This window comes from Protomyctophum bolini (assembly GCF_963924005.1).
Source record: "Protomyctophum bolini genome assembly, chromosome: 2".
NCBI classification, from domain to species: Eukaryota; Metazoa; Chordata; class Actinopteri; order Myctophiformes; family Myctophidae; genus Protomyctophum; species Protomyctophum bolini.
In genome coordinates, this window is record NC_137863.1 from 43,632,074 (window position 1) to 43,656,126 (window position 24,053).

The 24,053-nt window shown below is 45.4% G+C and overlaps 1 protein-coding gene across 1 annotated transcript; it reads left to right on the plus strand.

The window, feature by feature from the left end:
* Positions 1-754: 754 nt before the first annotated feature.
* On the plus strand, positions 755-22,421 carry ppp4r1l (protein phosphatase 4, regulatory subunit 1-like). Its single transcript, XM_080785320.1, has 20 exons — positions 755-772; positions 1,967-2,011; positions 3,121-3,250; positions 4,012-4,118; positions 4,228-4,370; positions 4,497-4,643; positions 5,265-5,372; positions 5,881-5,946; positions 6,265-6,423; positions 6,690-6,814; positions 7,369-7,889; positions 12,953-13,329; positions 13,778-13,864; positions 14,009-14,194; positions 14,753-14,914; positions 16,082-16,182; positions 17,111-17,231; positions 18,705-18,839; positions 19,248-19,389; positions 19,753-22,421. Exons 1-20 carry the CDS (start codon positions 766-768, stop codon positions 19,896-19,898), a joined length of 3,015 nt encoding a protein of 1,004 aa, XP_080641446.1. The 5' UTR covers positions 755-765; the 3' UTR covers positions 19,899-22,421.
* Positions 22,422-24,053: the final 1,632 nt, after the last annotated feature.

Genomic DNA, 24,053 nt, shown 5'->3' on the forward strand with positions numbered 1-24,053 from the left:
GATGTCCTGTTGCGTTGGCAACCAAGTTGCCCAATCACAGCTCGAAGTCCATTCGGGATATGGGGTCTATATAGGGCTGTCTCCATCTTGAACTACAGTAGTGGTCACATGACAACAGCTCTTTTTGTTTGTTTGTTTGTTTATTTGTTTGTTTTGTTTGAAGAACCACAAAGCCGACAAAGCTGTGTCTATGAATAGTGACTAATTCATGTATATTCATGCCAGAGTTGACAGGGTTTTGTCTTTAGCATTATTGTCATTCGTATTATTTAAAAAATATAGCAAACATCAGGAAATGGTTTGAGGAAGTAGTTGTTGAGTGACAGCTGTGTGGAGGTGACAGCAAGTGTTGCCAGGTCGGCTTATTATAAGCGACTCTGGGCTTCGTTTTTGTGTAAAGGTGCTTGTAAAAATTGGTAGTTGGCGCGGATTACGTTTTTTGGGCTTGTTTATAAAGTGTGTATACTATTTGCCGGGCTCGCTTCCAAATGTTGTAGTTATCATTTCCTATTTTCATGAAAATATTTTGTGCCAGGGAGCATTTGTGTTGTTAGATTCAGAATGTTTCAACAATATCTAACAAATATTCCAGATTTTATTTCAAGAGTTTTTGAAAATAGCCGACGGTTTAAATTGCTGATGTGGCCTAGTAGTTGCGCCTTTTGGGCTTGTTTTCCTAGACCTGGCCGCTTATTTCTCTCACAAGATCTGGCAACGGTGGTGACAGCCCACACGGCACAGACAGCAGCAGAGCAGAGAATCAAGATGGCAGGTAATGGCACTTTAATAACACCCCTCTGTTCCACACTGCCACACGGCGTTGTTTTGCAACAGCGTTCGTGGATATCTGTATAAAAATGCTTACATGAAGACGCGTAGTTTCCTGGCGATGTGGTGTTTTGAAGCAAACTGCTCGCAAGCGAGCAAGTCAGGCGAAATGGCTGGACAAGCTATGTTAGCTAGCGTGGCTAGCGGGCTAGCTAACGCCGAGACCCCAAGAGTAACGGATTTTATACTTAAATGTGAAGTGTATATATGTCCCACCTATGTAGGAGACTTTACGTTACCGCGGGCCTACATTACTGGCCTTGTTGGTTTGCATACATCACGTGTACAATGTCGAACTGTTGTTATAGCGACGCTTAGGCAGTTGACCTAACGTTAGCTAACGTTAGCCACACTGCTAACGTCATATTGAAGCCACAAGCTTGAGCAAGCCACCCTGCTTCAAACCATAACAAAGGAAGACGTTGCTTCCAGGCGGCTTGCTTGCGGGACATTGCATATAAACATCCACATCCACTGCGCGTAGACGTGTAAGAAAACGAACCTGCATGTCCGTTTACTATAATTTGCAATTAAATACAGTTTTGGGGCGGACGTTCTCTCGTTTATACATGAGCAATAACATCAGCGCTCTTTACATGATAACGGTCTTGAGTTCACCTGATTGGCATTGATCATGTCACCATCTGACTCGTGGAATATAATGGAATATAAATCAATCCATCCATCTGTTTGTCATCATACTCAAAAATCACGTACACGTGATTTTTTATCTAACTAGCTGATATTGACTAGCTTATAACTATACATTAAAATAACAACAAGCAGGGCTCCGTGGGCTGTGACTACATCCTTCCTTTTAAACGTGTGCTGTGTGTGTGTGGGTCTGTGTGGGATGGGGATTGCCTGGGATTCCGGGAAAACCCCTGGTGATTCTCCTTAATATCTCAGCACGCAACTTGGCCTACAAGTCTCTGTGTCCTGCTGAGATTAGATTGAGTAGATGGATGATAGATGGTCTGTTGTTGTTGTTGTTGTTGTGTGACCTCATGCCAGTAGAACCGTACCTTCATGTTGTTAAGGGGAGTGCCATGCTGCTGTGTGTCGAGGGGTGTGTAATGTTGATTAGATCATGTTTGCCACCATGCCTTTCCCCCGCTCATTTGCCTTATTGTTTCAGGTCTGTCTTTATACTTTGAAGATGGCCATGATGATTTGGATGACTGTGAGTATTCTAATGTCCTATAAACTTATTGAAATAACTAAACTATACAGTTTGTCACATTGGGCACCTACGGATGGCTGCAATTCGAAACTGGCCTCTGTAAAATCTGAATCCCCCCCCCCCTTTTCCCCTCACTGTATATGTATCCTTTCCCTTTTGGCTTCCTACATGATGAATTCCTGTTCTGTTCTTTAACTACATAGAAGTGTCTCTTTGTACGTCTCTAAATGTTTTGATGAATTGAACAATGTGGACCCTGTTGTAAACAAGTGTAATGCTTAATTGGGTCGTCCACTCACAGTTAACAGTCTCTGTATTGAGTTTGTGCTTAAAATGTACTGTAGTTCTACAAACTGTTAATAAATATTTCAATCAATCAATCAATTGCAATATGGTTACCTGGTTTACAGCCAGGTATAAAATAACAGACATTTATCATTTCAAGAAAGGGGTAAAGAATAGAGAAAATAAATAAATAAAAAGGGAAAACAAGTCATTTGAAAACATTAGTAATATATGATACTTAGTTAAAATATATACTACAAGGTGCATTGTTATTTGCAAATCCTTGCTTTTCCCCTCCATGTGTGTATAGGCAGAATTATATTTCTGGGAATCCTTGCTTGCTCATTTGAAATGTAAAGCCGTCAGTAGCCTCCACTCCCCGACCCCCAGCATTACGATAGGTGGTCCACAGACGCGCTATTATTAGCAGTAATAGGGACCACCCTAATCCATGTTTCCTGCCTCGATCGATCATGTTGTTAAAAACTTTTCAAGTAAAGACATTATACATTCATGGATGGATCTTTAATATATACAATGTGAGACCTTTGCCTTTTTTTAATTATTTGCCCATTTGGAGCGGAGGGGGTGAACCATAATGTTGCTCCTATATTTAGAACAGCTATGTACAGTCAGTATATCATTTTTGTCTATGGCAGTTCCATAATGACATGTATATCCTTTACAGTGTTCTTACGTTAAAAATATATACCACATGCTTTGGATATTTTGTATTGGTATACGTGTTCTGACCTGCTTCGTCGTGGTCTGTCTATACTCTGAATACATTTGACATTGTGTGTCTCTGCTTTCTGGCCACACAGTTGGTTTCGATGACTATGGATCGGAGTGCGATGGAATCCGCATCACAGCCTTCCTGGACGCCGGGCAGGACAACCTCACTCCTCTAGGGAGGCTAGAGAAGTATGCCTTCAGCGAGAACGTTTTCAATAGGTAAGCAGGAGGATGCAGCAGCCGGGCTGTTGGTCGTCAACTGAAGTCAAATAATTTTTACTCTTAACACGCAATCCTTCGTGCTGCTCTATCGATTTGTAGCTCCAGGCAATGCCAGAATGACAGATAATTGATTGTCCGTGACTGGCACAGTGGTAATGGCATGTTCTGTCACCCACTCGCAACAATATACTTTTCTATGAGCATCCACATTCCTGTTTGTTTGCTAAGCACATACCTGGGCTAACGCCATAGAGCAGGAATGCAACAAGTCTTGATGCAGGCATTGGCCATGCAGGCTACAGTGCATCCAGCTCCTCTGTTTCAGGTCATGAACTTGTCATACCAACCTCAGTGGGTTGTTTTTTTTTCCTTCACACTGAGGATATGTTTTGTTTACCGTTTGCATTTTCTGATGTGGTTCTTTCTGCACTCTGCGCAGTGAAAAATGTAGAGCCTGCCAGATACTCTCCGTGGTTTATAAAGACCTCAGGGTATGCTTTTGGCTTAGTTCAAACGCAGTGCCTCTGTAAATATTTAACAGTGCTCTGTTGTTGCCCCCACGCAAAGCCATTTTAGGTCCTGCTTTCCCTCACTCGGTTTGCAGGCTTCAAAACCATCCTGTCATTACCACGTACAGTTACAGTACAGTATGTGTATAATGTACTTGGCTGAGCTCCAGCAGGGCCCTGTTATGGCAGCATGCACTTGTAGGTATTGGCAGGCAGGCAAACTAACCTGGAGCTTGTGTTGCTTTCTAGGCAAATCGTGGCACGTGGTCTGCTTGATGTGCTTCGAGAGTTCAGTGACAATGAGAATGACTTTATCAGTGTGATGGAGACAGTTGCCAGAATGTCAGAAGATGGAGGTAGATGCTTTATTTGTTTTACTTATTTTTGCCTGTTCTTATGTTTCTACAGTATTGACTGCCTATAACACTGTTGATCACAATAAAATGACACTTGTATGTGTTTCAGAGCCCACAGTGCGAGCTGAACTCATGGAGCAGGTCCCCAACATTGCTATGTTCTTACATGAAAGTCGGCCCAACTTCCCAGCCGCTTTCTCAAGATACCTGGTTCCGATCGTGGTGCGGTATCTCACAGACCCAAACAATCAGGTTGGTACTGGTTTAGAAAACTGGTTTTGTTGATGTGATTTTGTTTTAAAAAAAAATCTTTGGAACATAAATGAAGATGGCTCGTCTCTATAATCTTTTTTTTTTTTTCGCATTTTCTTTTTGCAGGTGCGAAAGACCAGCCAGGCAGCCTTACTTGTTCTGTTGGAGCAAGGCCTCATCTCTAAGGCCGACATGGAGACCAAAGTCTGTCCTGTTCTACTAGACCTCACGGAACCCAGCAGTGACGACGACTATAAAATAGAAGCTGTTGCTGTAAGATACTCTTCTGATTTATCAAAATGAAAAGAATGTGTTTAGGGAGTGTACTACTATTTAAAACAATACAAGAACGCTCGCCCCAAAGCAAGCTCGCCTTGTGTCAGATATAAAGAATCAACTGATGGTGAGAAAACGCTGCCGAATTAGTGAAATCTTTGCCAGTATCAAATATGGGTAACTATCGTAAACGCCACCTCCGCGACAATATCGCAGAGACAGTTTATTTTTGGACCACCATTTTTAAGAGACTATTCTAAGATGACCCAATGTTGTTCTCTATAGAGAAATTACTTCCGCAACCCAGGGGATGAGCGAGTGACGTCGTCAGGACTTGGGTACTCTATATGCATCAGTAGGGGCAGGTGTGGGTCAAGCGATTTTTGTCTTTTGAGTTTTTAGTTCAACATAATAAATTGCCTCAATCACACCGTTGCATTGTAAACAGAAAGCTCAGTTGTTGAAGTACAGCAGTAGAACCAATGTAAGATCCATGGAGTCACTGAAGCACTTTCTCTCTCTCGCGCGCTTTCCCATCGATGGATCCATGTCTCAATCCTGCCTCACGCACCTTGAATACATCCTGCAATACCCAGTGCCTTCACTTTCCCCTTCCAGATCATGTGTAAGCTGGTAACCATGCTGAACAAAGACACAGTGGAGCACCTGCTGCTTCCACGCTTCTGTGAACTGTGCAGTGATGCCAGGCTCTTCCAAGTCCGCAAGGTACAGTAACCAACAAATGTCTTTGACCATATTCTTCTCCACCACGTCCTTTCCGTAATGTTTTCTGTGGTTAGGCTTAGTTTAGGGTTGACTAAAGATATTGTCACCAAAAAAATAATTGTGGCCACCTACAGTACGGCTGGTTGAGTATTTGATAAACAAACTTGCGGTTCTGTACAAGTGGATACATTAAGAATGATGATTTCCACGTTACAGTATTAACGTGGGCCACTGTGACCTCATTTATACAGTACCTCTGAAACAAAGGCTCCTTGAAGTCTTTCAACACGGGACCCAAAGGATGAGGAAATTTGTTATTTAGATTTGGTTTTGTTTTACCACAAATGTTGAGAATGTTTTTAGATAGCATGTTGTTTAGACAGATGCTAGGTTTGATGTTAATACCGCGGTATCCTGAACCAACGGTAAAATGTTTGACTGAGCACCGAATGCATGAGAGCTTTCTTGCCGTAACATTTCCCCAACACCCTCTTTTATCCCGTTACAGGTCTGTGCAGCTAACTTTGGCGAGTTCTGTTCTATTGTGGGCCAGGATGCCACAGAGAAACTACTGGTAAGAGACTTCAAGACTCCTCTGTTGCTTGGCTTGCAAACTTCAAAAGCTATGGATCTCTGTGCATAGGCCTATTCGTGATTATGTAACGCTAATCTTTCACAGCCGTTCAAGAATGTCTCATGGCAAGTCATATAAGATAACAAACAGTAGGATAGCCTTATTTCCGTCATGAGACTTAGCTGTTTATTGCTTTCCATCAGTGAGACACTCCTTCATCGGCACAGTGTTTTTTATTGCAGCAGGCCTCTCTGCTTCACAGTTCAGATGCTATATATTGCATACAAGTTGTAATGTGACTAATGTCTTTTCATGCAGATGTCAAAGTTCTTTGACCTGTGCTCAGACAGCCTGTGGGGCATCAGGAAAGCCTGTGCGGAGTGTTTCATGATAGTCTCCAATTCAACCTCCCCAGAGGTGCGACGCACTAAATTGTCCCCACTCTTCATCAGCCTCATTAGTGACCAGTCTCGTTGGGTAAGCACATCCTTACAGTACACAATAACACTACCCTGAGAGATGAACAATTGTCACGTTTTACAATGAAATGCTGAGTAATGTGCTGTGTATATTGAGACTACAACGAAGATATAGGTTATGTTTGGGGTCATTGCAGTGTTCATTATGGACCTATTGGCAGTTGACGGAGAGAGAAGACATTTTCAAAAGAGATGTTATCTAGTTTCGTGTGTCAAATTGCCAAGAAAGAAACGAGCCATTTCTCCTCCTTCTCTTCTATCTAGGTGCGCCAAGCTGCCTTCCAGTCCCTGGGACGTTTTATCTCCACCTTTGCCAACCCCTCCAGCACAGGCCTTCTCTTCAGGGACGACGGAACTTTATTGGAAGTCCCCAGGTGTACCTCAGACAGGTAGGAGAACCGAACCACCTTTTGCATGTTTAGACGTTTAGAGAGTTTAAGAGTTTAGGTCAGTCTGGTTCTCTCGATGCCCAAGCTTCCGCCTGGGTGTCAATGTGTGTACTTTTGTTTGGAGTGCACGATGCTCTGAAATCTCTGTAGTTGAAATGCCACGTTGCAAAATAGTGATGTTCAGCCACAGAGACCTCATATAATATTTTCACATTTTAGCCTAGATTTGTATAGCTCCTACCCTTTTATTTTTTTTATTTCTGTGCTCCAATAAGCAGGGCTGCACTGAAATATTGGTCAAACTACTAGCTAATACTTGGCACTATCCTGTGAAAGAACTAGCTGTAATGGACAGCAACAAATCTATATATTTTGTGAAGCACGCTCCAGTTCCCTTTTTCAGTAGTTTTATTTTATGTAGAGGTGGAAACTAATAATATCGCCACTGCTCAAAACACCACTGAAAATTAAGATGCCGTTTTCGATTGATCCCAGGATGTTTAGCTATTTGCTAAATATTTGCTATTTTGCAAATGCCTTGACTGTCATTACAGTGACTCCTCCCTCAACTCCCTAAACTGCTGTGAGATCAGCGGGTGCCACACAGAGAGAACCATCACCACACACACGCCTCCCAACCAGGACGGCCGTGCCACGCCCTCCCCCGAGCACTTGTCCATGGTTGACAATGAGGATAATATCCACTCCTTTGACGACAGCCCTGCACAGACCGTGAAGCTCGAAGGCCACCTCAACGCCACGCGCAGCAGCAACAACAACAACAACATGCCCGTGAGCCTGGAGAGCAATAGGAACCGTAACGAAATGGAGCAGGCGGACGAGAACTTTAACTCTTTCCACTATTGGAGGCCTCCTTTACCAGACATCAGTGGGGAACTGGAAATGCTAACTAGGCAAACGTCGGAAAAGGAGGATACTACGAAAGATGAAGACGAGGAGGAGAACGAGGAGGACTGTCCGACCTCAAAGTCCAGCTCTGGTAAAGCCACCACTGACCAGATCCAGAAGGTTTTAGACTGCCTGCAGCCACACATGGATGACCCTGACGTGCAAGGTGAGACGGACTTTTCTTTTTAAATATATTTTTTTTATCCCACGATTTTGTAACCCATTTTTCACCCCTGTGTCAATCATCTAATGTGATCCTGGGCTCTACACACCCTCCACCAACCTAGTCCCCATACATGGGGAGAACAACGGACTTGAACTCATGCTTCCTTCATGCCTGAGTGTCCAAGTTGCTCCTTTATACACCTGACAGGGGGGGAGTTTCCCTGGTTGGACGTAGCGCGTGGAAGGAACACGTTATTCCAACCAGTTCCTTTCCCCTCCATCAGGCGCCCCGGCTGGCCAGGGGGAGGCAGTTTAGTGACCAGGATTACTGCATGTTTTTTGTGAGGGTACCTACCCTAGGGGACACGGGTAGAACATGCAAACTCCACACAGAAAGGCCCTTTCGCCAACCCCGCCTTCGGGTATGGGCACTGAGGAAACACGCCGCCAGCGCCCACCGCGTCCCGAGCGGGAATCGAACCCAGGACCTTCTAGCTGTGAGGCGACAGCACTACCAACTGTGCCACCGTGCCCCCTAGAGACAGACTTTCAATATAATTACCTCTACAGCATATATTTGTTGTAGGACTTGTGGTTGATTTATACTTGGTTGCGCATCATGTTGCACACTTAAAAAATAGCCGATCTACAAGCTCATAAGGCGCCACAGCACGCCGCCTTGTGACCTTGTAGATTTACGCACAACATGCACATTGCACAACATAAGAATAAATCTGGTCTAATATGCACCATTAGCTGCAACAAAACTGAGCAGTATTTTGTTCAAAAGGTTTACTCGAGTTTTGGCGACCCCTCACTTAATTTATAGAGCCATTTCAAAGTGGAACTAGAAAAGGTGCCCTTCTGGGCACAGGTCTCCACCAGGACGATAGGAGTGTGTGTGCTCTTTGGCATAATGTTTAGGAGTACCATAATATAAACATTACTTTGTCCAAAGTCGGCCTCATCATCATGGTGGTGCTATAACAGTTTGGCATCAACCGGGTTACCGGGGCAGAGATTAGCTGGTAACGGACGGACGGAGTGGAAAACATACTCTCTCCCCATGCCTTCAGCCTGGTAGCGACACATATCTTAAAATAAAATCATACATTGTTGGCCTTTTCTATATATGAACATTTATTAGAAAACTAGGCCTATCAATTAAAAAAACTAATAATATTGTAGCGCCGTCCTCACGTGAGCTAGGTTTCTTGGCGGAGCTTGTTACCTGGTCACGTTTGCGGAGTTGGAGAATGGGGTTTGATTGATCCAACTCGGGCCTCGGGAGCACAAACGCTACAATATCAATAAAAGCAACAGAAATGTATTCTGTACACACATTTTGTACACGTAAGCATAAGTTTCATGCTCTCAGATGTATATCTTTGACGCCACTGACCGTGTGTTTTTCTCCATCATGGCCACAGTCGGCTGTAGGCTGCTGGTCGAAACGCAGTTTGTTGACTAAAATGCAGATTTTGGGGCTTATTTACAGATAGAATTTACACAGGGACCACTCCATCCAGTCCGTGCCAGAGGCTGTACAAATGGGCCCATAAAAGGTCCCTGCACGCGGAGCGCCGGTTTTCCGAAAAACGCGTCCTGTGTGCAAACTGTGCAACCACCTTAAGCGTCCATTTATTTCCATGCATTTGACCCTCAGCAAAAAGACCCAAACCATCTTTTTTTTTTAAGAGCCACCCATCACCCAGGCAGGAATTCCTACAAAATTCCTAGGCTATCCACCTTTTTTCCTATAACCCACAAATCTGTGTTTGCATAAGTTCCTCTTTCTCTTGCTGTGTAGCCAGTTTTGCAAGAGAAACAAGTGGCCGCCAGGTCTATGAAAACGAGCCCAAATGATCTGCAAGCTCACAGCGACACGTTGTGAGGTTGTACATCTGTTATTTAAAAACTAAATAAGGAACTGGTTGGAATAACGTGCTCCTTCCACGCGCTACGTCCAACCAGGGAAACTCCCCCCTGTCAGGTGCAAAGGAGAAACTTGGGCATGAAGGAAGCATGAGTTCAAATCCGTTGCTCTCCCCAGGTTGACGGAAGGTGTGTAGAGCCCAGGATCACATTCATTAGATGATTGACACAGGGGTGAAAAATGGGTTACAAAATCGTGGGATAAAAAATATATAAAAGGAAGAAAAAAAAAAAAACTAAATAAGCAACTACTGTACACTAGCCCGCGACTATCGATAAGTTATTTTCAAGTGACTTTACAGAAAAAACAATTCAATGGTTGCTTATAATAAGCACTGAGGGCAGACATGGCAACACTGCCTGAAGGAAGCAAAGCGCACACACAAGGAGCCCCAGTACCCTTGGCAGGGAAAAGGTGGATATACTGTAGTTGCCTCTGCAAGGGTCGTTCTCTTCACGTCGGTCGTTTTCTTCCTGTCTATGCCCATTGGCTCCTGTCCGTGACCTGCCTATGCCCATTGGCTCCTGTCCGTGACCTGCCTATGCCCATTGGCTCCTGTCCGTGACCTGCCTATGCCCATTGGCTCCTGTCCGTGACCTGCCTATGCCCATTGGCTCCTGTCCGTGACCTGCCTATGCCCATTGGCTCCTGTCCGTGACCTGCCTATGCCCATTGGCTCCTGTCCGTGACCTGCCTATGCCCATTGGCTCCTGTCCGTGACCTGCCTATGCCCATTGGCTCCTGTCCGTGACCTGCCTATGCCCATTGGCTCCTGTCCGTGACCTGCCTATGCCCATTGGCTCCTGTCCGTGACCTGCCTATGCCCATTGGCTCCTGTCCGTGACCTGCCTATGCCCATTGGCTCCTGTCCGTGACCTGCCTATGCCCATTGGCTCCTGTCCGTGACCTGCCTATGCCCATTGGCTCCTGTCCGTGACCTGCCTATGCCCATTGGGCTCCTGTCCGTGACCTGCCTATGCCCATTGGCTCCTGTCCGTGACCTGCCTATGCCCATTGGCTCCTGTCCGTGACCTGCCTATGCCCATTGGCTCCTGTCCGTGACCTGCCTATGCCCATTGGCTCCTGTCCGTGACCTGCCTATGCCCATTGGCTCCTGTCCGTGACCTGCCTATGCCCATTGGCTCCTGTCCGTGACCTGCCTATGCCCATTGGCTCCTGTCCGTGACCTGCCTATGCCCATTGGCTCCTGTCCGTGACCTGCCTATGCCCATTGGCTCCTGTCCGTGACCTGCCTATGCCCATTGGCTCCTGTCCGTGACCTGCCTATGCCCATTGGCTCCTGTCCGTGACCTGCCTATGCCCATTGGCTCCTGTCCGTGACCTGCCTATGCCCATTGGCTCCTGTCCGTGACCTGCCTATGCCCATTGGCTCCTGTCCGTGACCTGCCTATGCCCATTGGCTCCTGTCCGTGACCTGCCTATGCCCATTGGCTCCTGTCCGTGACCTGCCTATGCCCATTGGCTCCTGTCCGTGACCTGCCTATGCCCATTGGCTCCTGTCCGTGACCTGCCTATGCCCATTGGCTCCTGTCCGTGACCTGCCTATGCCCATTGGCTCCTGTCCGTGACCTGCCTATGCCCATTGGCTCCTGTCCGTGACCTGCCTATGCCCATTGGCTCCTGTCCGTGACCTGCCTATGCCCATTGGCTCCTGTCCGTGACCTGCCTATGCCCATTGGCTCCTGTCCGTGACCTGCCTATGCCCATTGGGCTCCTGTCCGTGACCTGCCTATGCCCATTGGCTCCTGTCCGTGACCTGCCTATGCCCATTGGCTCCTGTCCGTGACCTGCCTATGCCCATTGGCTCCTGTCCGTGACCTGCCTATGCCCATTGGCTCCTGTCCGTGACCTGCCTATGCCCATTGGCTCCTGTCCGTGACCTGCCTATGCCCATTGGCTCCTGTCCGTGACCTGCCTATGCCCATTGGCTCCTGTCCGTGACCTGCCTATGCCCATTGGCTCCTGTCCGTGACCTGCCTATGCCCATTGGCTCCTGTCCGTGACCTGCCTATGCCCATTGGCTCCTGTCCGTGACCTGCCTATGCCCATTGGCTCCTGTCCGTGACCTGCCTATGCCCATTGGCTCCTGTCCGTGACCTGCCTATGCCCATTGGCTCCTGTCCGTGACCTGCCTATGCCCATTGGCTCCTGTCCGTGACCTGCCTATGCCCATTGGCTCCTGTCCGTGACCTGCCTATGCCCATTGGCTCCTGTCCGTGACCTGCCTATGCCCATTGGCTCCTGTCCGTGACCTGCCTATGCCCATTGGCTCCTGTCCGTGACCTGCCTATGCCCATTGGCTCCTGTCCGTGACCTGCCTATGCCCATTGGCTCCTGTCCGTGACCTGCCTATGCCCATTGGCTCCTGTCCGTGACCTGCCTATGCCCATTGGCTCCTGTCCGTGACCTGCCTATGCCCATTGGCTCCTGTCCGTGACCTATCATTTGAGAACCGATGCATTATGTAAATGGTAGCATAGAGCAAGGTATTTTCTCTATACATGGTATCATCAATATTCATTTGAAATGCACTGTAATAGTGCAATACTGTTCCTTTTAAAAAAAATAAAAAGATGAATACTGATGGGTAAGAACTCACGGTAAAACCGTTTGTCTATGATATATGGGTTTCAACACAATCAAAGCCCCTTTACTTCCACAGAAGTACCTTCACTAGTGTTTTACTTTAATTCATTGGTCCTTGAATTAAAGTAAAACAGTAAAGGTACTTCTGTGTGAACAAGAAATCCGACCCCGAAGCAGAATCGCATTCTTATTTGCGTCCCATGTGTGCATAATGCATTGCTTGGACGTACGTGTTCTTGTATTTCTTTTAGCGATTTATCATGTTGCACTTGCTTGCGCTTGTATTCTAGCACCTGATGCAACTTTCTCATCATTCTCTGTGAAATGATCCCAGCCTATTAGTATTTCCTTTGCGCTCTCTCTCTCTCTCTTTGATGTAGACCTCCTGGTGCGGAAAATGGAAATGCATCTTATGCAGCGCACATTTATTTTGCAAATAAACCAATAAGCATATGTTTTTTTTAATAAATGGCTGTGAATTCTTCAACTAAAGATGCTGGTTTTGTGTGCTCGACCTCCAGCCCAAGTCCAGGTTCTGTCAGCCGCTCTTAAGGCAGCCCAGCTAGATAGTCCTACTGACGACGACGACAGCCCCAGCGAACCTGAGCCGCCCAGGCAAGAAGAGAGCCCGATCGACAACATCGACAGCCAATCGGCGGAGAGCGACTCCTCCGAGGTCCAATCGCAGACCGACACGAGTCCCACAGAAGAGGAGGAGGAGGAGGAGGAGGAAGAAGAAGAGGCGGAGCCCACAGAGCCTCTCCCCCCGGCGCTGGAGTCCTGCCCCGTCCAGGAGCAGGGCGAGATGGAGACCCAGACAGAGAGCCAGGAGGGCCAGGAAGAGTCGCCCCCGGACTCGCCCGTGCTGGTACGGGACGACTCGGACCACAGCAGCGCGGTGAGTGGGCGCGGGAACCCCTTTTTGGGTGTTAGCATTATGTCATGCTTTAGCTATTGAAGAATAGCAGATCTACAAGCTCATAGTGCGCCACCGAGTGGCGCGCTACGAGCTTGTAGGTCTGCTATTTTTGAAAAATCGAAGAACGACTGCACATAGAAACATAGATTTTTCAGAAAACTGTCAGGATGTAGAAGACATTTTTTTAAATCTGATCTCGGGTCAGAATGGGTTCATTTACCACATGCTGAGCTTTTTTTGCGAAGGCCTGGGAGTGTAAATCAAAAGGATAAACGTAGAGATAATGATTCCTTGCTCACCTGCTAAGCAGAAAGTGTACAGTTGGTTATTACAAAAGTAATTTTGGCTCAAGACGTAGCGTGTTATATGTACAAAAACGTGATTTGCGTGTGTTGGCTTTAAATGTGCCTTTTTTCGTCTTCCTCAGGAGTCTGAACTGATTGAGAGCGTGGAGGAAGAGGGGAAGGATGACTCTCTCCCCTGCCTAGTGTCCGAGGAGAAGCCAAAGATCCAGGTTCGTGTTCGTCAAGTTCCTGTTCCAGGGAAATGTTCAGCTGGTCCATACTGTCAATGTTTGGAGCGGGATAGGAATGGACTATTCGTCACCCTCGGCCCCTTATACATCCTCTCCCGTTTTTGGTCTGTTTTTCCCTTGCAGAATGTCATCCCACAGCAGCTGTTGGATCAGTACCTGTCTATGACGGACCCGGCCCGCGCCCAGACGGTGGACACGGAGATAGCCAAACACTGTGCGTTCAGCCTGCCCGGGGTGGCCCTCACTCTGGGACGGCAGAACTGGCACTGCCTCAAGGACACGTACGAGACCCTGGCTACCGACGTGCAGGTAAAAGCAGGGGAGAGATGTCGTACTGTGAGACTTGAGAGGGGGAGGATGACTGATTTTTAAGCAGTCACACCTGGGCCTGAGTCAAACTAGAACTGGACTCAGAGCTGGGTGTGGCTGCGCACCTGTTGTGCATGGACTTGATCAGGCCCAGGTGTGACTGCTTAAATCGGTCGTCCTCCCTCTCACACATACGTTGTTTGCGCCTGATGCCATGACGACACTCGTGGGGGCGTAGCAGACTGTTGTGACTGGGCGTAGCGGCATTGGGAACTCCTTATGTGGTTATGGCTGAGCCATGGTGACATGAGCCGTTAATATAGGACATGTCATTTGAATGGGAACGGAATTGGGTTCATTCATTTTACTCTGAGAACCTGTATCAAACAAAGGCATGCATAGAATATTAGCCTAGGACACACACACACACACACACACACACACACACACACACACTTAACTATTCCAACAATGGCAGTTGTTTCCTTTTCTTTATTCTGAAAACACTGCTTATATAATAATGATAATCTTCTCTACCTGCCTACTTCACTCTCTCAGTGGAAGGTCCGTCGTACGCTGGCCTTCTCCATCCACGAGCTGGCGGTGATCCTGGGCGACCAGCTGACGGCGGCCGACCTGGTGCCCATCTTCAATGGCTTCCTCAAAGACCTGGACGAGGTCCGCATCGGCGTCCTCAAGCACCTCTACGACTTCCTCAAGGTTGGCCTCTATATATATATATAGATCAGTGGTTCTTAAACCTTTTCATGTCAAGGACCCCCAAATTGACACATATTAGCCCTGCAGATCCGCATTTCACAAACCACGTGACATTGGAAATGCGTTGGGAGCTTGCATCATTAAACGAGTGTCATCTAGCATGCGTCAATGTTGTATACTAGATCGAAAGGTGTGAGTGTGAGGCCTTAGAGTGCACAGCACTCACACATGCTTTCACTTACAACAACAAACGGAACGAGTTACCAACGCGGAGGGGAAGAGAAAAAAAGACGACGATGTAAGGGAACATTTTGGATTGTATGAGGTTGAGGGGAAATGAGAACTCGATAAAACTCACACTATCGACCGTCTGTGAAATGTGGCCGAGAATCGGACGATGTAGTGTGGCTCCAAAGTGCGTAACAAGGCCTGGAATCCGTCGCTCTCCGCAACCGAATATGAACGTAAATCCTTTGCAATAAATGTGCCGATGGAATTCGTAGTTCTAGTCGCCTTTTCTGATTGCATGGGCAGCTGTGTCGGCGTGTTCGCGATGGTTGTCTTCACTGTCTTATCTCTGGGATGTCGGTGGGCAATATGGTCTCTCAAGCCCGACACACACCGTCTGCGTCCCCCGCGCGGCGCGCACAGTCGCCTCCATTATTTTCAATGAACCTAACGCACACCGGCTCCGTCCGGCGCGCGGAGCCGCGCCGCCCGGCGCGCCGATAGAACACAGTTCTATTTTCAGGCGGCGCCGCGCAGCAACGCGCCGCGCCGCACACGGTCGCAGACGGTGTGTGGTGGGCTTCATATTGGTCTTGTTTTCCGGGTCCCACTGTATTGTTTTTTTAACACAACTCGCACATGTGAGTTGTATCGAGTTCCCGTGTCCCCTCGACGTCATAGAATCCAAAAATAAAATGCTCTAAACCAAATGCTCCTTAATGTGTGCAAACAGAGAGTGCCAGCATGTGTGGGCGATTTTACTCTGAAAGGCGGGCCCCCGTGACAATTATAAGAACTCTTCATCTCTGATATACTGTAACTCAATGCTAGTGTTGGATCATTTGTCACGATGTGCATGCCAAAAAACTAAATATAAAGAATCATCATTGCAATACCAAAGCTGATTGAGTTGCCTCTCTGTGTGTGTGTGTGTTGCAGCTGCTCCATGCAGACAAGCGGAGGGAGTATCTGTACCAGCTACAAGAGTTCATGGTAACGGACAACAGCCGCAACTGGAGGTTCAGATATGAGCTTGCAGAGTAAGTTTCCTTGATGAGGACTTGAAATAATTATCAGAACACTCACAGTGTCTCGTTGACTAGTTGGACTTAAAATAATTATCACCAAGTGGATTGTTTTTTTTTTGTATTCTTTCAATTATGACATTCATACATTGGAACTGTTGTTACTTGGCATTTGTAACGGGATTAGAAGGATGCTGCATAACATGTTTAATACATTAGACAAAAGTAGAAAATGTCCACGGGTGTAAACAAAAACAAACGAAAAAGGCCTGTCGATGGCACTTGTGCCAGATCTATTTGCTCTGCATTCTATGCAAAGTTTTTTTCGTGCGTTTCTTTCAATCTCAAATGATTGTATAAAGCTTTTGTTTGTTTTCATTCAATATTATATCCGGTAGGGATGCCACATGGTGACCATTTGCCCAATCGAATATTCTAAAGCTCTGGCGATTAATAATCGACTTGGATTTGGGGAGAAGTAGTTTCATAAGGGGCTGGTATGTATTACTTGATATAAAGAGAACATGTTCAGTTCACTAGTCTACACTCTACTCTACACCTGCCTTCATTTCATCTGATTGTCTGTCTGGCAGGCACTTAACAAGCGATCGTTAACTGTGTCTGTTAGATAGAGGGGCAGATCAGAGTGGCTTTGCTCAACTTGATTTATATGTATATTCTCCACTCTGATGAAGGTACATGTTCGATATATCATGCAGCATTACTTATTAGCCTATATTTTAACTATAAAAAAAAAAAAAAAAAAAAAAACGTTTTTTTTTCTTTTTTCGATTTTCGATTATGAAATATTAAAATCGATTTTGGGGACGGCAACACATAATCGAAAAATCGATTATTCGGCGGCATCCCTAATATCCGGCACATGCGCCGCCAAATGAGTGAAGTGTCCCTGAAGCTCTCTCTCTCTGTCCCCCTTCCACAGGCAGCTGATCCTGATCATCGAGCTGTACAGTCACTACGATGTCTACGACTACCTCAGGCAGATAGCACTCACTCTCTGCTCAGACAAGGTCTCAGAAGTCAGGTGGATCTCCTACAAGCTGGTGAGTCAGTTGTGACGCATAGTTCTAATGTTGCGTCAGTGTGGAACAATACTAAAAGGTGGTTGGGGGAGGGAAAAGCCCTTTGGTGGTGCTATGTTAGTCGTAGAATATAAAAAAAAAGGCGTGGATATTGGATAATCAATTGTTGATATGGATCATGCTACAGTATGATCGATACTTTTGATCTAAGCGATGCTGACCTAAATCGGATGAAAAATCTGCTATTCTGGCTAAGATTCTTTGAAGAATTGATCATTGAAACGAACGGTACTGTCCCAAAATATGCACTTCAGAATAATCCTCCTTGGACGTGGATTGACTGAGCTGGCCAACATTATATCAAAATATACTTGCCGGTCATGATGACATAATATTCAGTCAGGTGACTTCCATGGGTGTATGTGGTTAGATCCACCTTTTGGGACGGTTGATCAAGCTTTTAGCGGATGATCTTGTGCAGTCCCCTCATACTGTAGAGCTTTTCAATTCGAACGGCAACGTTTTATAGGACTATGTTTTTCTGGTTCTGCAAATGCCATGAGTTGCACATAATCTCTCTCCTTTCCACGAAACTTAACACTGAATGTAGCACTGTCGTGAAAATACATGCGCCATACTGTTGTCGTTTTATCCACCACTCTCGCCATCGCCCATGATTCACAGAACGACCGGTTCTCGGCGGGTCTCACTGGAGTGTGTTTTTTTATGTTTGGGAGTGGGAGGAGCTGGTCATTGTCTTATATAGGCTTCTTTGTACTGACGGATGGGGGGGGCTCTTTCAGCAGGTCTGATTTGAGTGCAGATATGGATTTAAAAAATCTAATAAAACGAACGAACGGTTCACACACAAATCATGTTAATTTCTAAGTAAGATTCACATTTTCTTCCAAATTCTACCTGATCATTTCCTGTTCAACATCCCTTGGCATCAGTGTTGTTTTCGTCGACTAAAACTAAGACGAAAAATGTTCGTCGACTACCTTTTTTCACTGACTAAAACTAAATAAACACGAATCTATGATGACTAAAACTAAGACTAGTGGACAAGAGATCCAGTTTTATGCTGGGTTGCATGCTGAAAATAGCAGATATACAATCCCAAAGTGTAAAATATGTCATTACAACGTCATCAAGGCCTGTCAAAACACATTGTAGTCGACTCAACTGTAGATTTAGTCGACTAAAATCGTATGACATTTAGTCGACTAAAACTAGACTAAACACTAGAACATTCCAGGTGACTAAAATGTGACTAAAACTAAGTGAAAACTATTCAAGAGACCATGACTAAAAACTAAAATAGAAATTTGCTGCCAAAAACAACACTGCTTTGGCACACTTTCCAAAGAAAGTCTAAACATCGTCCCATGTTGGCTGGCACATTACATGACTGTTGAGCCCAGTTTTCCTTTCTCTTTTTAACCTTGATTAAAGTCGATTGTTTTTCCTGTGTTTTGTTGTTGTGATCATCAGGTGGTGGAAATCCTCCAAAAGCTGTATGCTTGCGGAGCTCATGACCTCGGTCTGAACTTCATCAACGAGCTCATTGTACGGTTCTGCCACTGTCCCAAGTGGGTGGGGAGGCAAGCCTTCGCCTTCATCTGCCAGGTCAGTGGAGTTCTCAGGTTACCTACCTATAACTACTATGAAGAAGAAAGAACAGATTTTCTGTCTTTCTGCCAGTTTTTTTTTTTTTTTTTAGAGTTGTCTTTATCTGCTTGCATGTTTTATCTGACTCAAATGTGTATTAAGTGCAGTGCCCTGTTTGCTAAAGTAAATATAAAGTGGCACATCTGTTGAATACTTGACATTCTATAAAAGCGGTACCTTTTTGTACATGCACTGAAATGCAAGATTATTATATTATTAAAAAAAAGAAGAAAAAAACCAGTCCCACAGTAGGATTACCACGAAACAATGATGTTTTTCGTGAATTTATTGACCTGTAGTAAATATAAAAAGCCAAAAAATGTAAACATGAATGAACCATTTTGTTTTATGGTCATGTACTCAAAGGCTATAGTGGAGGAGGACTGTATGCCCATGGACCAGTTTGCCCAGCATCTCCTGCCCAGCCTGCTCAGCCTCTCCTCTGACCCCGTGGCCAACGTCCGCGTACTGGTGGCCAAGGCACTACGGCAGAGCATCATGGAGAAAGGTACAAGTTGAAGACATTTAGAAATTGAAATTTCACCAACACTGTGCTTCCTTATCCTTTCCCTTTCTCTCGCACAAATTCGGTATTTTTTTTTAATATGGCAGTCCAGCCTCCCTTAGTTCTCCTGCCGTCGTCTTTTGTACCAAGTGAGAAAAACACTGAGAATGAGATGAAAGGGCATAGTCTGACCCTTGTCCAGCAAGGGCTACCAGTGGGTCTTGGGGTCGGGTCTTATTTGAGCAACAGTGGATAAGACGGAAAAGTACTAGGGGTTAGGAACCACTGCGCGTGTCGGGCCTGTGAGCTATAATGTGGGTTGTCCTTATTGCTTTTAAAACGGTGACTGTGTTGTGTCTGCTGCAGCGTACTTCAAGGAACCGGGCTGTGCCTATTCAGACGAACTGGAGGAGACGGTGATGACTCTGCAGGCCGACAAGGACCGCGACGTGCGTTTCTTTGCCACCTTAGACCCCAACAAAGCCCTGATGGACACTGCTCCTTTAATTTAGACCCAGCTCTCCCCCCCCCCCCAGACTCCCCCCACCCCACCATACCACGCACCTGCCTGTCTACTTGTCTGTCTGACTGTCTACCTGTCTGACTGAGCCACAGTCAGCTAACTGCCATCACCAGTACCTGACCGGACCACGCACTTGTGCAGGACAGACCTGTACCCGCGGCACTGATGACCACTTGGCAAAGCCACACACACACACACACACACAAACAAACATGAGGTGTAATCATTTCAACACAACCAGATACTGGGGTGTGCTGCGAAATGCGACATTACATCCATGCCAGATTGCAACCCAAAAGGCATACGAGCAATCCCATGTCTTTGGCCCACCGATTGAGTTTTCCCAGATAATATTGAGCAGGACTCAGCAGTTAGCTGGACCCCCCTCCCCCCACCCACTGTGGTAGCAACATTTACTTCCAGCTGGACTCCTAACTACCAAGCCCCCCCCCCCGCCCCAAGACTGACTCTTGGCTTTGTCTAATTGCAGACTTGTAAAACGGAAGCGATGTGTCGCTCACCAAAGCTAAGAGCTTGTGATATAAAATTGATTTATTTTATTTTTTTCCCCCAGGCGATTTTTTTTCTTACTGCTTCTTTTTTGAGGATTTTTTCTTAACGAACAAAGCAGACACGAGGCCTGTCTGGACATGTGCACACTAACTCAGGGCGACTGATCTGAACCCGCAAGCAGCCATTAGCTTAAATAATCGCAGCAGCTTGTCACCGACCACCACCACCACGGCAAAACGGTGGGGGTGTGAGTGACTCGATCCCCCCAGGTGAAACTCAACCTCCAGCAGTGTCAGTGACCAGCCACACCACCACCACCACCGAGTAGCTCTGTTTGGTGTATACCCTCACCTCAAAACGCCTCATCGTGTCCTTTCCTCAGGCTTCGGAGATGTCCTCTGGGTTAATGTCTCTTTTTTTTTTCTCTCACTCTTTGCTGTTTTTCCATTGTTTCGTCGTCCTCATCGCCCCACTGATAATACCACTACTACACAGGAAAAATGGACGCGAGACCTCTCGTCATTCAGTGGACCTCTTGAATTTTTTTAATCCATATCAGGACAATTCTCTAAAGAACACCTTTTTAAGGAACGGTTCCATTGCTTCACTCTGTATTAATGTGTTTACCGATAATGTGACACGGCATGTCTCCCCCCCCCCCCCCCCCCCCCGAGTGGCAGGAGACCAATACCTCTATATGGACATGACTCTGGCCAGTGTGTCATATATATATATATATATATATATATATATATAATTATATATATATATAGAGAGAGAGAGGGGACGTCCAGGTTTTAACAGTTTCAACAGGCTTTGAATGTCCTTGATTGGTGATTCTAATCTAGAGTCTCTCTGGTGTGGATGGATTGGAAAAGAGATATTTAAACAAAAAAAGGGCTTATGATGAAATGGCACAGGGTGTGATGATGTAAACCTCAATGCGTGATGTGAAACCTTGGAAAGAGGAGGATTGCAAAGCACAGTTGGAATATGCATGTCCCCCCCCCCCCCCTCACATTAAAACCCCACCTATTTCCCCTTATCTCGTAAGCCTGATTTAACTTCAGTTGCACGCTGATGTTGCGCGCCAAATGGCAGATCTACACATTTGCATCGTGAAAGCACTTGGGCAACGCAACACTCTGTGCAACGAACTATAAATCTAGCCTTACCCCCCCCCCCCTCTTGTGTATAGTCTGTTTCCACTTATTCTTATTAAGTTGACACTTCCTGATTATATGTGGCCACGGTAGCTCTTCATTGGCTCTCTGATTTGACCATGGTTGTACAGTAGGAAAAAGGAATTGGGTTGTCGTTTAGCTCCATGGTCAAAAGAGTCTTAAGCAACAAAAGACAACCAACCTGTATTATTTCCCCCTGTAGTGGCGGAATGCATTAAGTATGAGGTTTCTCAACATTTGCAAACTTCTTTGAACATTGTACAGTACAGCTTAAAGAAAAAAAAACCCTGTGGAACCAGTACGTTTATGGAACCAAGGCCAGTGTAGTAGGGTGTTTTTTTTTTTTTTTTTTTTTTTTTAATCTAACATGATACGTGTGAATATTATGGGAGCAGTCACCAAGTCACTTTTGTAGTCTTTTTTTTTTTTTTTTTTTTCCTGTGTATAAATGGTAACTCTTCTTTTCTTTCTTTTTTTAATCAGACAGGACTTGAGAACTTAAGCTGATTTGTGGTGTGCTGTGCATCTCAAGTCTTTCTTCTTTCATAAGGAGAGCTCACTGTGGTAATGCAGTGTCTACTCATCTCATCTCTGTCTGCAATTTGTGCCCTTCTGTTTTTTTATGTGGTAGAACTGTTAATATATGCATTTTATGAAATTTATTTTTCTTTTCAATTATGCACCATTGTTCAAAGATTTTATATCCTAACTTTGCAAAATTTACGACCTTTGTAATATTCAATGGTTTCTTTTAAGATTACATTTTATGTAATGTTATTTTTAGTATTCTGTAATTAAACTGATAATGAAAATTAGATCGCGTGTGAATGTTTCCATTTTGTTTTTTTGCAGTGTTTTGCGATTTCTCAGGCGTAATTCACTGTGCAGTAATCCAGCTGTCTCACTGCTTAATATTTCCTTTTCTCTTGAGCCCCATTGCCCCCGCAATCGGTCTCCGGTTCCAACTCTGAGTGGGTTTTAAGAGGTGAATATTTCACTTTAAAAACATCTTTTGGTCATTATCGTCTATACTCAGGCTTTTGTGAACACCCACAGACAGTTTTTTAAGTTTCCTCGAGTCAGTATTTGGATATTTAATATTCATTTTAACTGCCCCACCCACTTCCAATTTATTGAAAATAAATATTCAAAAGTAATAATACCTCAGGACTATCCCACTATCCCCTCTGCCCCTGTCGTCACTGTCATCACCATCATCCACATTAACCACCTGCCTTGAGGAGATGAAGGCGTGGATGACCGACAGCTTTCTTCAACTCAATGGCTCCCAAGACGGAGGCCATTCTCATTCTCACACCAGGTCAAATCCCCAATAACCAGCATCACCTTCTCCAGCCAAGACCTCCCCCTCTCACCTGTAGTCACCCCCATATTAAACACCTGCTAAATGACGCACTTCTCACTGGGATCCCTAGCAAGAGCATGCAGAGGCTCCAGTACAATTGCCAATCTATGGCAATTGTCTTTTTATCAATTCAAGGAGGTTCTAAAATCACTTCTCCTAACCACCAAGTACTTCCCATACGGTCTGCTAAACTAACCTGGTGTACTCAATGTTCTCCTATAGCGGTTTTATTGTCTGACTTCTGTCTATTGTGCTTTTCCCCCCTTTTTTCTTGTTATATAGTACATTTACGTCCTTTCACTGTCCCTGTATTCTAATGTTTAAGATCTGCATGTTCAATATAATTGTTTTTTCTTTAAACAAACAAAAACCACTTTGAATGTATAAACATGCCTGGAGAAGCCACTTGCTAAGCCCCTGGAGGGTTTTTTAGGCTTTCTCCATCACATTTTTTATTCACCTGTATCATTTCAGAAATATTTTTGTATGTGAAAATATAACAAACAAACCATACAGAACAGTGCTGCTAGGATCCTGGTGAGAGTGAAAATATGAACACATCACATCCATACTCCCATTCCCTTCACTGGCTTCCTTCAAGATGGAATACAAGACGAGGTCTGCCTCCTCACCCATCAGTGCATCCACAGCAACGCCCCCCCCCCCTACTTAAAGGAACTCATTGAACCCTCAATCAAACACATCAAACACACTCAAAAGCACACAAAGAAAAAACTGCACCATGGGGGGGACCAGGCCTTCTGCTCGACTGCTCCTCGGCTGTGGAATGCCCTCCCCGACCACCTGAGAGCACCACAGTCCATAGATGCTTTTTAAAAGAGACTAAAAAGACCTTCCTTTTTAGCAAGGCATCTGCCTAGTTGGACTTTTTAAGATGCCCTGTGTGCTTCTTTGAACCTTTTTAGCTGTTTAGGTGATCACAGAATGTTGTAATTGTTTTTATTCTTATTTTTCCTAAAATACTGAATCGACCAACTTTAAACTGTCTGTGGTGTTCACATATCCCTGAGTAGACGATTAAAGGACATGAAATGTGGAATTCCTTTATTCCAACCAATTC

Coding starts and splice junctions, on each gene's coding strand:
- ppp4r1l (XM_080785320.1), top strand. Junction 6,424..6,689: donor TTAGTGACCAGTCTCGTTGG/GTAAGCACATCC, acceptor TCTTCTATCTAG/GTGCGCCAAGCTGCCTTCCA. Junction 14,915..16,081: donor ACCTCTACGACTTCCTCAAG/GTTGGCCTCTAT, acceptor TGTGTGTTGCAG/CTGCTCCATGCAGACAAGCG.